The 17,316-nt window shown below is 39.2% G+C and overlaps 1 protein-coding gene across 5 annotated transcripts in view; it reads left to right on the top strand.

The window, feature by feature from the left end:
- Window positions 1-12,422, top strand: part of ptprt (protein tyrosine phosphatase receptor type T) — a 168,835-nt gene extending 156,413 nt beyond the window's left edge. For all 5 annotated transcript variants that reach the window (XM_017036662.2, XM_017036661.2, XM_025059885.1 and 2 more), the window contains 9 exons: window positions 1,232-1,386; window positions 2,844-2,979; window positions 5,129-5,278; window positions 5,619-5,792; window positions 5,875-6,006; window positions 6,179-6,304; window positions 8,327-8,490; window positions 10,470-10,605; window positions 11,382-12,422. In XM_017036662.2, the coding sequence (XP_016892151.1) occupies window positions 1,232-1,386; window positions 2,844-2,979; window positions 5,129-5,278; window positions 5,619-5,792; window positions 5,875-6,006; window positions 6,179-6,304; window positions 8,327-8,490; window positions 10,470-10,605; window positions 11,382-11,435 (1,227 nt within the window). In that variant the 3' untranslated portion in view covers window positions 11,436-12,422. The remainder of the gene's footprint in view (window positions 1-1,231; window positions 1,387-2,843; window positions 2,980-5,128; window positions 5,279-5,618; window positions 5,793-5,874; window positions 6,007-6,178; window positions 6,305-8,326; window positions 8,491-10,469; window positions 10,606-11,381) is intronic.
- The last annotated feature ends 4,894 nt before the right edge of the window (window positions 12,423-17,316 follow it).

The following is a 17,316-nucleotide window of genomic DNA, read 5'->3' as shown; positions in this document are numbered from 1 at the left end:
TGATTGGTGGGTGGACTAAAATGCCACCAACAGAGCATGAAAATGTCATGTTTAGTTTCTTAAATGATATTCTCTTTGTCTAAAGGACATGATGGAGCCGCTCCTTTGTGACTGTAAAACCATTATTAAAATGTCAGGATGCGGTCACGTGGAGAAGCCACAATGGTGCCTTTTTAATGGATCTAATGATGTTCCAGACCACAGTGTCCTCCTGAGACTTGAGTAAAGCTACTTTAACCAATCAATGTTTGAATGTGGATTTATGCACCAGATGTCATTATCAACCAGCAGAACCAGTACTTACTTTTTATATACTGGTCTTTACTGAAAATGTCAGTTTTCAATCAGGGTTATCCTAATTTTTTTTTTTTTTTTTTTTTTTTTTACATACCAAGTTCGAGTATTTTCATTTGTGTAGCTGCCAATAACAAGTACTGGTACAAATACTACATATGGGAGGTGGCGATATTACTTCTACAAGATTCTTCTTGTGGTAAATTTCTGTTAGTGAGTTAAAACAGAACGGAAAGTGAGCAGAGCTTTGAAACCAGTCCATCATTTCCATGGTAACTGTCTCCTGCTTTCCGGTTAACAACGTTTCACTTCGACTCTGTAGAACTGTGTTTCCATGTTTCAGTAACAAATTAACACAATGTCTGAACAAAACTCCACACAGTGGACAGATGAGGAGCGTCAACTCAAACTGCAGTAGAACTGTAGTAGAACTGCAGTAGAACCCACAACACTGACCAATGGATTACATGGAGTACAAGTATTTGAATTAAGTATCAGTCCTGTTACAAAAACCTATACTGGTACATCCCTAGTTTCATCTCAAATACCGTTAAGATATTTAATTATTTATAGATCTTATAAAATGCTTTTATAAAAAAAGCAACTGAAACTACGTTTTTTCTTTTTACAACCATAAAACCAAAACAGCCGCCATCACCAGCTTCTTCTTTTTATCATCAGCATACCAAACAAATGAGCCTCTCATCACCACAAGTGGCTCTTGTTCCATCTTAACATCCAGCAGACTGATCGATTGTCCTTCTGCTGCCAACATGACATCATTATCACAAATCTCTGCTGTAGATCACAGTTCAACAACCCGTCATCTCATTATTACTATTATTATTATTATTATTTTTTAATTTGGTTGTACGTCCAACAGGACCCGTTTTGTGTTTATTTTCTGGTAAAGTGTGTACCTCTGTGTCTTTTCTAGAAGGGTCATCATGAAATCCGTGAACTGCGCCAATTTCACTTTACCAGCTGGCCTGACCACGGTGTTCCCTGTTACGCCACCGGACTGCTGGGCTTCATCCGACAGGTCAAGTTCCTCAACCCACCAGACGCTGGGCCCATAGTGGCTCACTGCAGGTGAGAACACGCACACAGGGTCAGAGGTCACAAAGGTTAGAGTCGAACATTTCCTGAAGCTGTGATTCAGCAGCTGAACACAATAATATTAGAAGTACAGCTTCAGGGAGTGTTAGCAATACTGGCAAATATTACAAAAGGCTGAAGAGTTGGTTTCATGTAAATTCATTTTTTATGCTAACTTTTATCACTTATTCTTTTCAGAAGAATAGGAAAAATGTCCTCTCTAGTTTTGTTTTGGTTTTAATAAAGAAGGTCTTGACGAAACAAATACAACAGCACAGTATGAGGAACTTGAGTTAGCTCCTCGAGCAAAGATGGCCCTAAGTAACACAGAAGCCAGAAATACTGCACAAACATAGACAAACTAAATGCTAACATTTGTAGCTCAGTATTCAATGTTGATTTTAATGATAACATTTAACGATCAGGTGAATTAAAGTGCAGGAGTGAAGCAGCAGAACTGGACAACAACGGTCAACCCTTTATTAAACCTACACCTGCAATGTTGTCCACACAGAGATAAACAATCTTCCACACTCACATTCACACATGCAGACATTTACCCTCGCCCGCACACACAGCTTGGGTAAATGAGCAAAGCAGTGGCATGAGTTGGGGGACACAGTGGGGGGATGACAGACAGACAGACTGGGACTTATAGCAGTCACTTCCAATTTCCGGGGGCACTCTCCTGCTGCTGCCCTGTGTCGCGTGGCACTCGACACACACCTACACACACATGCTAATGCACAAACACACAGCTGCTCTGTTCTCAGCATTAATCACAGAGGTTGACAGGTAATCTGCCGAGGTGCTGCCTCCTTTCCTTCCCTATTCCCTCTCCATCTCTCCTTCTTTTCCAGTTCTTGTCTCTTTCTTTTCTCTCATCTGTCTTCTCCTGTTCACTCCCCGTCCTTCTTTCTCTCACTCCCTCCTGGGGGATTACACAGTAACAGATAGGTCGCTCACACTTTTCTGTCCCCATCCCTGCTCTTCTAAGATTCCTTCTCTCTCCCTATAACGGAGCCTCCTTTCCTACCTTAATCGCTCCCTTGTGGCAGCAACCTCTGTGACTTCTAATCACTAACCTCCTCTCACCATTCTCTCCGCTCTCCCCTCTACCCTCACCCTGACTTGGCCTGATAGTCACTGGTTTCATCTGCTCACCATTCCTTCCATCCGATCCTTCTTTCCAGGAATTACTGTTCAGGATCTGTCGCCTTAACATCTGACATGGGGAATTAAATGTGTGTGTGTGTGTGTGTGTGTAAGTCAACCCAAAAGCATGATTTATTGCTTTGACTTAATCCCATCGGTAAAATATAATTTACCGATGTGATGCACCAAAGTTTTTTTTTTTTTTCAAATTTGTCTGACAAAAAGTCTGACAAAAAAAAAAAGTAATATATTGTATTTAGTTTGAAATCAACCGGAATTCCCTGGTGTACCTGCAGTGCCGGTGCAGGGAGGACAGGCTGCTTCATTGCAGTGGACATCATGCTGGACATGGCAGAGAATGAAGGAGTGGTGGACATTTTCAACTGCATCCGAGAGCTACGGTCACAGCGAGTCAACATGGTGCAGACGGAGGTCAGTGTTAGAGCAAGAGAAACTCACCCACAGGTGAGGTGAAGATGATGGAGAGTACAACAGAGTAACATTTGTTAAAAATCAGGTTTGTCGTCTGTTCACGCAACTGAGAAAAAAAACCCAAAAAAAACAAACAAACATCTGTTTGACTAACTGTGGTCTGTGTAGGAGGCACTGGAGCATAAATAACAATATAACTGTCCTCAGCCTCATAGCATCCAGCCGGACAAATATATTTATAACTGGAATTATATTAACGCTGAACGGTAGAAGACCTTTGACTGCATTACTTTGCCATGAATGCAAATCCAAAAACTAAAAATTAAAAAGCAGCAAAACAAAAAAAGCCAACTTCAGCTAATTAGTGTTTATATTTATTAGGCTAAAGTGTCAAATCCAAAATGTCTACTTGATTCAATGCAGCTTTCTCGCTTTGTAATTTACAAAAACATTTAAGATGATTTCCTGTTTAACACCAGCTTCAATAAACCCTGGACGATAATAGGGTCATTATTGTTTACTCAATTCTAGCTCATCCGTTGGCACATTAATTGGCTTCGACCCTGAGCCGTACATGCACTGAGCAGACAGTCGCCGGGCTCCTCCCACTCCTGAATTTATACCCTGATTCACAGCGAGTTCATTAGCATATCGTTAGCATATACTGTCACTTTCAGACTTTAATCAAAGTCAATGTATGAGTCGCAACTGTCAAAAACGAATTCATGGAGCAGATGATGAGGCATCTTCTCCTGTCTTGTTGTCATCAAACTCAACATCAGCATCAGTTACAGTTTATTTTGTTGGTTTCTTCTCTGACGCACGATAACTGTGTTTGGCTGCATTGTTGAAGTGTAAATTCTGTATTTATGTTTTTGTTTTTTGAGTTAAAACCAGCTAACTAGAGCTAGCACACAATATATTGGCAGGTCTGGACATTATACAGTGTCAGATGATGTTAATACAACTGCAGTTAACAACAATATCTTAGCCAATGATTCTGGAACCATTTAATGAGGAAGAAAAACGTCTACTCATTTCAACACAACAAATGTGATTCCTGCCTGAAACATTCTGTGGGCTTCAATGATCTTCTCTCCAAGTCACCTCATTTTCAGCCAGAATCTTCAATCTCACAGGCTGAAGTCTATGTGGAATAGGCTTCAAGCTCCAGGTTTTTAGAAATTGGGCAGTGAAAGCATTTGCATATTTTCATGACATTAGAAAAAAGATATACTTTGGAATGCAGATGACTGTGTAAGTGTGGATTTTATGTGCCTTAAAAAAACCAAGCTAAAGGCATGCAAATTTCCTATTTGAATATATATGAGCACAATTGGTGTGAGTACAATCTGCTAGGAGCTATAAAGATCATGCTTTACACAAAACAAAGCAATAAATATTTTAGAATGCACCGGAGAAAGAGTGAGCGCATTCTTCACAAACTGCACCACAGCTACAGTTGGTGTCGCCTTAATAACCTTCCTCTCCGCAGCTTCAAACATAGTCAGAGGCAAAACACAAAAAAAGAAGAAAAAAAATCCTTCAGAATTCATGGTAAAGCTCTTAAGTTTCTCATTAGCCTAAGTGAATGGCAGTGTTTTCAGTAGCCTTGGACCAGCTGAACAGGTCACATGATCGTAAACATACAGCCTGTGAGTCACCGCCGGGGCACTACAGCCGCACTGAAAGACAATAAACCTAGGAAAACACAACATTTGCTCAGCCACCCTTTGCACACGCACAGGAGATTTGGAAGCTTTTAGCTGTGAGCTGGTGGAAGCACCAAGAGCGCACTTGATCCAGAGCAGAGAAACACTTGTGGGCAAAGCACTGCTCCCTTTTAATTCACTTTGAGGCTGCAGAGAGAGCACAGACGCAGCCTGCAAACGTAAACACTTCTCTCCTCGGAGTGTTTGAGTTTGTCAGAGACTTAAAAAAGGCAGGCGGGAGTTGAAGCTCCACACAGCCGTGTCCTCTATCCCAGAGGTGTCAGCACTTGCACACACACCGGGAAGCATCAGGCGGCCACTGGGATGACCTGTGTGGCGGGTTCGAGCCTCTAACCTGTGTTTAGTTAGATGAGATAAGGACGTTTTGTTTGTGTTTTGTTCTTTTGTCTGATCAGAGGCCTGTGCTAATGTTGCAGGAGCAGTACGTGTTTGTCCACGATGCCATCTTGGAGGCATGTCTATGTGGAAACACAGCCATACCAGTGTGTGAGTTCAGGGCCATTTACTACAACATCAGCAGACTGGACCCACAGACCAACTCCAGTCAAATCAAAGATGAGTTCCAGGTGGGAAAAAATCAGAACATGTTCTCATTTATTCTTACTACACTATGTTTTGAGCTGATACAAGTAGCCAGGAAGAAGTAATTTTAGTCAAATTCAATGCTAACGTTAAATGACCTGTAGTGAGAATGTGCGTAATAATCACTAGTTTAGTTCAACTCAGTTCAATATAAATGCTGCATTAATTTAGTTTAATTTTACTCCAACTGTTGTAGTAAAAGGCAGGCGCTAACATGACATTTTCACAGATAAAACTCTTTGCTGATGATGCTTTTTTGGAGACTGCTAATTCATGCAAAACAGCCAAAGTCGTACTAATTTGCGTTTTTTTTTTTTCCACCAGACGTTAAACATAGTGACCCCTCGTGTCCGTCCGGAGGACTGCAGTGTGGGTTTGCTACCGAGGAACCACGACAAGAACCGCAGTATGGATGTTCTCTCAGCAGACAGATGTCTGCCCTTCCTTATATCTGTGGATGGAGAGAGCTCCAACTATATCAACGCCGCACTGATGGATGTAAGAAAGAAGAAGAAATGTGTTTATTGTTATCATTACATGGCTGATCATTTATTCGTTGGTTTATCTCAACTCATCTCAGAGCCACAAACAACCAGCAGCCTTTATCGTTACCCAACATCCTTTGCCAAACACTATGGGTGACTTCTGGAGGCTGGTGTTCGATTATAACTGCTCTTCAATTGTGATGCTCAACGAGATGGACGCAGCGCAGGTACGCTTACAAAGACAGCTGGACATGATTATGAGCATTGGAGAAAATTATTCCTCCAGACTGAAAATTCAGTTGTTCTAGATGACAATGGAAAGTAAAGTGATCCTATATTTAACTCATCACTGCAAAAATAAATAGTACCACACGATCTCCATTTTCTTGTTCTCTGCAGTTGTGTATGCAGTACTGGCCAGAGAAGAGCTCGTGTTGCTACGGTCCAATCCAAGTGGAGTTCATATCTGCAGACATTGATGAAGACATCATAAACCGGATCTTCAGGATCTGCAACATGGCCAGGGTATGGACAGACTTCAGTCCTCACTGTTTGGTCATGTATGTAATTATAAGGGCTGTCAACATGAATGTATAAATCATGTGAATTAATTTGTGAAATTAATCAGATTTCAATTTTTAACCATGGGCAGAATGACCTGTATTGCATGTCCAATAATCTAGTTCCACCATCTGCCCACTCATCATTGCTCTGACACACAGTAAACACATATGTTGTTATTTACACACACTGCAGGGAAACATTTTAATTTCACTGAATCATTTAAAACTCCCATCCCATAAAAATCAGTTTGCAAAAAGGACTGAAACACTAAGCACATCTTGGAACCATTTTTCTAAAGACCATATTTTATTTTTTATTGTCAAGAAAACTGGTTCATGTTCACAGAAAACCATTAGAGCTTTGACAACAACTTGACTAAAAACTGACATTTCTATGTTTCAATTTATTGTTTTTTTGGTTAAAGGTCTTACATTTTAAAGTAATCTAAAGAAGGATTCCATCATATAATATAATCCAAAACCTATTCCCGGGATTACTGTAAAGTTGATATATAAATACCAGAACCACAGCATCACAGTGCAGTAATTCACACTGAGACATAACATAAAACACACCAAAGAGGTGTTTTCCATTTAATGTGACCTTTACTTTTCTCCTGCAGCGGCAGGATGATGTTGAAACCCCAGTATGTCACCAATGAACTTTATGGTATTGTAAATTGTCAGACATTATAGTGGCTCAGTTGGAGGGGGAGCAATAGGAGAGCAATTTGAGAATTATTTTCATCTCCTCATCCTCTTCCTTTTTTACTTCTTCTTTTTTCTTCCACTCACCTCTCCTTTCAACTTCCCCACTTACCATCCCATCCTTTATTTCTTCCTCCTTTCCTTGCCACCTCCAGGCCTCCACTTCCTCTCACTGTTCTCCTCTCATCTCATTTTATCACCCAACCATGACGGCACTACTCTAGCTCTGCTCTATTGTCTGCATGCTCCTATAGTACTAAGTGAACTCCCCACTACCCAACTCTCTCTATTCTGGAGCCCCCACCCCCCACCCCCCACTCTCTCTCTCTCTCAAAAATATCACCAGTCTTGCGTGAAATGGCTCATATCATCACCACAACAGCTTAGTGTATCTCACACTGTGAGAGCAGCTCCTGCCGGGCCGACTCTCCCCCCCCAGCCACTAAGCCATTAAATGAAGAAGGTGTAGGAAAGGTCTCCTGGGTAATATAATATATAGGGAATATGTATCCTACATACTGTATATATATACACATATACATATACATATACATATATACATACATACATACACATACATATACATACTTTCTCGTGTTGTTGCCTAAACAACCAGACACAGGAGGAAGCTTCGGTAAATATTAATAGGTCTTGGCTCTGGTTCTTTCGCATTCCATAAAGTATAAATTATATGAAGTTGTTTTCATTAATTTATAAGTTTTGCAGTGAGAGAACAGTCAATACCTTGATCCCCACAATTATTCAGAACAACAAGGCCACGAAATCTGCATAAATCTGCATAAATCAATCCAACAAATTGTGGTGTGATGCTTGTGTACACACAGGCAGTATTCTGTTAGTTAGGTGTCTCAACCATTAGTGCAAACGCTCGGTGTGTCTTCAATTTAACATTGCACTTATCTGAACAGCTTATACACCGCATGTGAGACTCACATACTGTAGCTAACCACCACTAACCTCTGATGGTACTGCAGACATGACACAGGCTTTGGCAAAGCTGTCGTTAAGCCTGTCAAATTATTTTCTGAACAACTCCCATTTTGTGGTGTACCCCTCCCCTACTTCACCCTTTGCCACTACGGAACTGGAACACTTTGGTTACAAGGAGGCAAAGGTAGAACCCTGCTCTTGCTGAAAGGGACAAAATAAACCAGTGGACCACTTCACGTTGTGTTGCCACTTAGCTTTGGACACATTAGCATATCTAGACTGTTGGCTGTGGTTCAGTAACCTAATCTATCTGTGGTCTTCTCAGCCACAGGATGGTTATCGTCTGGTGCAGCACTTTCAGTTCATTGGCTGGCCAGCCTACAGGGACACACCTCTGTCCAAGCGCTCCATCCTACAGTTGGTCAGGAGACTGGCGAAGTGGCAGGAGCAGTACGATGGAGGAGATGGGAGGACTGTGGTTCACTGCCTGTGAGTTTCACACTCTACAAGATAAATACTAAATACTAAGTATTGATATACTGAGTATTTTTTCATCCAGATGTTGTTTCTCTCTGATAATGCCATTTTTTCACACTAAATGGAAGTAAGTTGATTTCTTTTAGTTTTCTCTCATTTAATTTTTTTTTTTTTTTTGAGGGTTCAAAAAAATGGGTCAAAAGCCTAACACAATTCTGTAGGACTTAACTTCCCACCCCCACATACTGTAGAAAATACCGAGCAGTTTCCTCTACTAAAGTTCAGTGTTAGAACCATTCTCTACCAACATCCACCCGTTTCTCTGTTTCTGCCTTTTTCCATTATGTAACATCCCATAAAATGTAGCTTTAACAGCTACTGACGGCAACAGCTTGAGTCACTTTGCAGCAGCTTGGCCTGTAAAATGACAGCTGCCTCTTTACTGAAGCTATTGACCCTCATGTACAGCACTATATAGGCCTGCTGTTGGTGTCGAGGGTTTGTTCAAATCCTCATACTGCAACCCCCCCCCCCAAAAAAAAAGAAAAGAAATATTAGAGCTTTTATATGTTTAACCCTGTGGTGGTTATAAGACAGTTCACACGCCCCGACCCCATACATTTGACATCCAAGGACTTCAGGTTTCTGAGCAAAGGCTCATCACTGCTAGATATTGATTTCAGAGTTGTAGATCAGACAAAGATGAGGAGGAACATGATGGTTCAATCATGGGTGGAATAGATTGTTGTTGTTGTTTGTCTCTCCTCCACTTGTTCAAGTGTTGTAGTTTAAAGGGCTGAACACACATTTCATTTCCAACCAGCACTTTACAGAGACTCCCTGAGAATTTTAACCAGCAGCACAGAACAAGAAAAGAACAACGTTTTTTATGTAAACAATGTCTGATCACATTCGTTGACTCAGTACCTACAAATACACTATTTATTATTTTTACAAACCAACAGATCATAAACCAGTTATGGCTGTAGTTGAAATGTTGTACAAGTATCTTTGAAAAAACTGTTTTGTTTTGTTTTTCAAAACAGTTTGCCATTAATTCTAGAAATGAAGCACTTACAGTAAACTTTTCTTAAGTTGGAAAAAAACATCACCGGTTTAAAAAACGATAGCACGAACTAAAGAAAATACTGTTCGTCAAAGGGAATTTCTCATACATATATAGTAGCTGAGTTTTTCTCTGTTTGGTATACAGTATATTAATACTTTGTTGTATCGACTTTTAGCTCGTTAAGATAAGCATACACAATCTTAAGTCACATTGACTCTTACTGAGATCCTTTACTTCACAAACAACTCCCAACATTTATCACTGAGGTATTACAGTATTTCGTCAGCCAGGTACTGTACCCATTAGGCAACAAAAGCTATTTTAGTTTCAAATGTAATGTGAAAAACGTAACCCTTAGAGTTCCTTTAAGTGCCCCTCAAGGGAACGCATTCCTTTATTTTGAAAACCACCTACAACTATACGATGTTTTTGAAGTATTACCTACTTTTTAGGACATTTATTAGATTCTTAATCTACTGAGGGATTTAATAGATTTGTGTGAAATACTGCATCCTTACTGTAAAGATAAAATAATTTGTTATTTGTTTCCTTTACTTTCTTATCTTCAATATTATTTCAGAACAAACATTACCTTTTTTGTGAAGCAAATGTGTCACCTCTTTTCCTCAGTCACCTACGTTTTACTTTTAAGGTCAACCAATGACCATGGTTTTTCTGGTGAAAAGAGAAATGTTTAAAAAGAAACATTCAATGCCACGATAAACATCATTTTTATGATGACCCGGGGACAGAACATTCTCCAACAAGCTGCTCTTGATTGATAAAGGATTTTAAAAATCCTCTTCACCATTCAACTCTTTTTGGACATGATGGTTTTCTGTTGCAAAATGTTGAAATATATTTCTTTCTCTCTCTTTCTTTTCCCTTCCCACTCTCCCTGCCCTGCACTCCTCCTCTGCAGTACCGGTGGAGGACGTTCTGGAACGTTCTGTGCCATCTGCAGCATCAATGAGATGATCCAGCAGCAGAACATTGTGGATGTTTTCCATACTGTGAAAACGCTGAGGAACAACAAGACAAACATGGTGGAGACCATGGTGAGGACAAACGCTTTGTGTTTCAAACGGCACTGTCCACACACTGTTAAGCAATACATCCACAAGGGGCAGTGCTGAGTTCAGGGTCATTTCCATGCTGATGTCAGATACCGAACATGTCGACAGTGGAGGAGGTGATGAAATTGTTCCTTCTCAGGAAGAGATCCAAACAGAGAACGATCCTAACAATCCTCGTTATTCCCTGAATTATTTCCGTGTTAGTCAGTGGGTGGATTTTTGGACTGTCAAATAAATGTGATTTAATTTGTGAAAATAAATCCCTGAGAAAGTATTTCATCAGATACAGTTTCAACAACAGATAAAGGAATGAATGAAGGAATCTGGGTCTGCATTCCCCATGTCTAGTCACCACTTTTGTTTTCTTGTACTTCTTGGCCAATGAGATCTATTCAGTATAAGACTTCTCAGACTTCTGATGGTACCAGGGGCCCAACACTGGTTTGCATGAGTTTATTTTCAGTGCTGTCGGGATCAGACGCCTCACAAAACAACTAGCTAAAAACAGATAACTTGGATAGCCAACTATTAACAGTGAAGTGAAAAATAACTATCTAAAAAAGTTGATGAAAACAACCAACTGAAAATAGCTAACTGAAATCAGCTCCGTAGGAAAAGCTAATTGAAAAATACTAACTAAGAATATCGAACTAGTCCACGAACCATGGAAGTATAAAACAGAGAGTTGTGACAGAACCTACAGACCACTGTTTGCTTCAGGGGCGTTCTAAGATGTTCTTCTGTTTGTTCCTCCACAGGAACAGTACAAGTTCTGCTACGAAGTGGCTTTGGAGGCCCTCACCTCCTTCTGATCACACTGGAGGAGGAAAAAACTCTTCTCTGATTCACAGATGAAGCTGCCTGTGGTTTTCAGTGTGTGTGAAGGCGCGTGTGCTGAAATATGCTATATGACAGGACGCAGCCTGTGACAACACACACAGAGTGTACAGAGAAAAAGATCAGCAAACACACACACACACCAGTGACTTCAGTGTGTGTGTGTGCGTGTGAGTGTGTATGTGCTTACTCCAGTAATACTGGAGACTTAACTCGCTTGTACAGACAAAAATTTAAAAAAAAAATATGGGAGAAAAAACCCCAGATGTTTTAAAGAAGTGCTATTTCCCTCCCTTGTTCTCCCCCTTCACTGCCTCGCTCACCCTCTCTTTCTCCCCCTCCTCTACCTCCCTCTTCATCAGTCTGTTTTCTTTTCTCCTTTTAACGTTCACTGTTTTGTCTCTCTCCCTCTTTCTCTCCTTCCTTTGTCTCTCTCTCTCTCTCGCTCTCTCTCCCCCTTTCTCTCTCCTGTTGGGCTGTGATGTGGCTATTGTACAGTATTTTCTTTTTAAATCTATTCTATGCCTTGAATGTTTCTCCCTCTGAAAGTTGGATGCACACTGGAAGATTTTAAATATATATGATATTAAACTGAGTTTGAGAATAACATTTGGAAAGTTTTTGGCTGCAAATTAGGGAATACTAAACCCCGGGATAATATCTGTCTCCTGCAGAAATACCAATGTGAACCAGCATGTACCATATTCTTTGATAGTACGTAAAATTAGAGTGCAGTGAAATTAAAGGACAGTGACTGAAAACAGTGACGATGGCATGTGAGTAACGGCAGCTGTTCAACAGGGGAACAGTGGACAAACAAAACGTCATGATGGACTCTGACCAACATTTAAATCTTTTGGTGTGCACCCACCCTAACTGTAAATAAGAAAAGACAAACCACAGCAAACAAACAGACACATCACGCGCATTATAAATAAAGCTAACTGTGTTTTCGTTCATCATTTTTGTCCCTGTCAGTGTCATTTTTCACACTTCACTGACTACAGTCCTGTGTTTCCTATGTTGCTGTAAAAGATTTCATATATATTTTTGCATATTGGACCAGGAACTTGAGGACGCTGCTTTGTTTTCGTGTTAAGAACTGTTTTTGCCTCCATCGCTCTGCCTTCTTGTAACACTGAAAGGGCAATTACAAAAATATAGACAATGTTCAAAAGGTAAATCAAAGATTAATGTACATAAAACAATTATGTTCTGGTTAAAAAAATATTAAATTATTAGTTTTGATATAACTCCTCAAAAAAAATATTAAATAAATTATTAGTTTTGATATAACTCCTCTGAAATTATAGCAGTTTTGGTTAAGGTTTTAAATAATAAGGCTACGATGTCATAAAATCTTATAACCAGACTGTCAATCCAAATCACTATCAAATCATAATTTACAATTATGTGCAAAACAAATAGTCAAATTTGGTGTTATAAATTATACAAATTATGTTTTGCAGCTCAATGGATATTTTTGAAAAATAACCAAAAGCACATTCCACACAATCCACCGATTTTGAAACAAAATTTTACTGGACTGAAATTTGCCAATTTAAAAAAAAAATCTTTGGCACGATTGTTTTAGCCCTCAAATAATTGTTCCATTAAATACAATTTGCGTTACCTTGTGATTACATTTTTTTTCTAAAGTCATTATTCATCAAGAATAGTTGTTACTTTGATAACATGATATAATTGACAGCATTAACTTGAGGGACAGAAACTTTCCCTGACTTCCTCCCTCCTGCAGAGATTTTAAATTTGCTGGCCCTGAGGTAAGCTGTGCTGCTTTGAAATTTAATTGGATAAACTGACTCATCATTTAAGTAGAAAATTACTTCTGCAGGTGATTGATCATGGAATGAAAAAAGCTTCCATTTGGCCTGAAACTCATTTATAGCAAAGGTTCAGAGGACACATTCTGGAGAGGAAAAAAAAAAATCTTTGTGTCGATTTTTTGCCGCTCCTCATTGTCTCCCTTCTTTTGAACAGACTTTTTCTGTTTTTCATGTAAAGATGTGACGAAAAGGTAATAAAAATAAACCAAAAGCTGTTGTTAAAGCCTTCTCTGAACTGTGAGCTGAGTAGAAACTGTGATGAAATTTAGGTGAAAATTTTCTGTCATCTTTACCACTGCATAAAAAAAAAATTAAATGATGAAAAAAAAAATAACACTTTAATTTTTCAACAAAAAAAACTAACTCTTTTATACACTGGGAAAATGTCTACAGAGGAAGTCCTGGACTCCTGACGGGGTGAAAAGTTGTTTAATTTGCAATTTGTGTTTTTTACACTTTTGACCAAAAGGAGAAAATTTATATATATTTAAAAAAAACTTCATAATCTCATGCTCTGTTCTTTAGTGTTTTCTTCTGAGTACAGTGTCTTCATACGTACATGGACCTGCAGTAAGAAGACAGTGTTGTGTTGAAGTTAATGTGAATGCCCAGTGTTTTGCTTTGCTGTATTCTATCTCAAGTCATTATCACGCTCATACATACAAACACAGTTCCATACATTTTCAGTTTTCTTCAAATGGATATTTTTGTCTTGAATTATTATTGTTATTATTTGTATAGTTCTTATGTTTCTCTGTTGATTACAGTGCTGTTTGGATTTGTAATACTGATGCCATTACCATTGACTGTTGAGTTGTTTGAAATGTGGTTAACATGAAATAAAAAGGGACCAAAAAAAACTCTCAGCCTCCGCGTCAGGTGGTGTATTTTCTGATCATACTCACAACCAGTACTGCGTGATTCAATATGGAAATGCATCTTCTAATAAAATTAGGAATTAGTGATTGTAATAAAGATATTGTAAATGAGTGGAGTTTACTATTTCAGCTTTATCTTCAAGAAGTAAAAGATTCCAACCTGAAGTTTTTCACACTACAGTTTTAACCGTCCAGTTCGTCCCTTTTCGTCACCTGTAAAGATACATCTTTTTGCTTAGATCCCACAGCCAGAGGAGGGAAAAGTGGGCTTTTATGGGCAGATTTCCTTCTGGTTCTAATCAATCAGGGACAGTGATGAACACAGCCACGAGCCAACGGCCTCATCCTTTATTTAGCGGGTTTATTCCCAAGGAGCGCATAAATATGCATGATTCCACCATTAGCATAGGCACCAAGGACAGGGCCTGTACCTCGGCTTTATGACGATCAATCAGAAACACTGAGGGGCTCCTCAGAGGGAAGGTGTCTGTCAGCTTAGCTCTGTCTCCAGTTGATGCACATGCATATGTTACAAAAAGAAGAGAGGAAAAAAGGCACTCGGCACAAGCATAGGTAAAATGATTGCACATGGTTACCTCAGAAGTCTATAGGCAGCAGGTGGGGGTAAAATTAGAATTAAATAATGTAAATATATATATATATATANACTACCAACGGAAATGATCTTTAATAAAATAATACAGAAAATATTCTATTAAAAGACAAACTGGTTTGCTCTTTTTTACCTCGCTAACTGTCAATATATTAAACAACAAAATAATAATAATAAAAAAAGAATTCTTCCCTTCAGTCTCACTTTTACCTTCCACTGTGATGACTTCAAAATGGTCCTGTTTCATTTTCTTTCTCTGACATGTCATTATCCAGGTCAGGAAGAAAAAGGTCAATATCCTAGGGTTATTATTTTAATTTCTTCCAGAAAACATGTTCCAGGGTTCTTTGGATGTCCAATCACAGCTGTAATGAGGACATATTCATGCCCATGTTATATCTGAAATCTTGATTTATATATAGCACAAATTTTGTGCAGAACTGTCAAATTTCGTCATTTTGCGAATGAAAAAAAATTGAACCAACACTGACCAAATCAAAGCTAACGAAGCGTGAGCTGAAGGCAGCTGCTGCTGTTAGGTCTCACACCTCTAACACCACTGAACTCCACTGAAGGACAAGGCGGCTAATTGGTTGTAATGAAGTTTAAGTGGCGAGCACTCCCTCACATCTTTCTGCTGACGCTTCCTTTAAAGATCACCAAAGGCAAGAGCGTGGTAGGGTGAAGACAAGGAGCAGAGATGGGAGGTGGGGGAGAGTGGGGGGTGGAGTGGAAACCAAGAATCAGGATGAGGAAGACAAAAATCATAAAGATAATTATAGGAATTTAAATCAGTATTTTTACATCTCCTGGATTTAACAGTATCTTTCAATGTCTCGCAGCTGTTGTACTGACTGAACAGACAGACGCTGTTGCAGTGCTATATAAAGTGCTGAATATATATAAATATATATATATATTTCTATACTGTATGTATATATATTTCTATACTGTATGTATATATGTTATATTAAAATATATACAAATTTGTTCCCCAGCATTCCCTCTCTTTAATGCGGTTCTCCTTTCGCTCCCTCAGTACAGGGGGAAGGATCACTGTTTATATATGTGTGTGTGTGTGTGTGTGTGTGTGTGTGTATGTTTATATATTCATGCAGAAAAAAGTATTAACTGAGCTAATGATTAGAATGAGTAATAGTCATAAATTGTCTAAGTGATGGTGATGTGTATTGTTCCCTGCTGACAGCAGCTCTGACTTTTTTTTTTACAAAGTGTCTGAAAATTAAGCTTCTCAATAGAAGAGCTTGTGGACAAAGTTCATTGACTCCTATTAAGGAGCTAAAAATCACAGGACAGCAGGAGCAGCCAGACTTGTTCACTGTCACAGAAATGAAAGCAGAGCCTTTTTATGGAGTGGACGTGTGAGACGACTTACTCCTGCACTCATTTCAGAGCTTACTTAGGCTGACGGAGCTTAACTGAGCATCTGAGTGTGTGAAGGAATTCTTTTGTGGAAACTGCAGCCTATAAAGACATGTCTGTGTGTATGAGAGTGTGTGTATGAGTGTGTCATAATGTCCATGGTGGGGGAAAGAACCTGAAAATGATAAGTAATAACGACAGAAAAAAATAAACTGAAAGTTTGAAAATGCCAACTCCAACAAATGAACAGGAAAATAAAAGAAAAAAAAAGTATAAACTGACAGGTTCAGGTATTAACAAAGTTATAGAGTTTATTCCAAGCCATGCATAGAGTCCTATTCAAATCAACTCACAAATTTAAAGTCTATAAAAACTCATCAATTAACACATTTATCCTCTAGTGTCAACACCTACGAACATATATTTTCCAACACAGCTCTTCTATATATTCACCTTCCAATTACTGATGTGTAAAACTTAATTAATATTGACATGTTTTTGTGTCATTAGCACAGGAAACCTGGCAACCTGAGCAGCTGTGTATATTAATCTACAGTTACTTCACAGTTCAGTAAAACAATTGCCATGACAACAGCTACCAGTACCACACTGGACCATCGATAGAAACCATGGCTGTATTAAAAACCCAAAACCATAAACCAGTACAGTCTTTATGTCCACAAAAACCACCACTTTCTATAATGTCCACACAGACCACCAGAGTCTTTAATGTCCACACAGACCACCACTGTCTCCTGTTCTGTCTTTAATGTCCACACAGACCACTGCTGCTTGTCTTGCCTTTTCCTGAGCGGTCTAACGGTCCGGACTACTACTTCTTTGTGAAGTGCTCAAACAATACAAAAGCGAGCGTGTGATGATGACGATGACGATGAGTCTTTGCTGTAAAGTTTGGTCTTGACACTTGATGACCTGATCAAAAGTGGACCATGATTGCCATCAAACCCATCTGTGGATGGACACTCTCTGCCCGTCCCTCTCTCTATCTCTTTTACACACACACACACACCCTCTCTCTCTCTCTCTCTCTCACTACTTTGTCTTAGCAGGTTTATCATCCTCACTTATTCCTCGTGGCTTTCTTTCTTCCTGCCTCACTTTTTTCTTATTATTT

The sequence above is a fragment of the Cynoglossus semilaevis genome, chromosome 11 (genome assembly GCF_000523025.1).
Source record: "Cynoglossus semilaevis isolate Cse_v1.0 chromosome 11, Cse_v1.0, whole genome shotgun sequence".
Taxonomy (NCBI): domain Eukaryota; kingdom Metazoa; phylum Chordata; class Actinopteri; order Pleuronectiformes; family Cynoglossidae; genus Cynoglossus; species Cynoglossus semilaevis.
The sequence above is the reverse complement of the archived record's forward strand: the minus strand, read 5'-3'. Positions and strand labels throughout refer to the sequence as shown.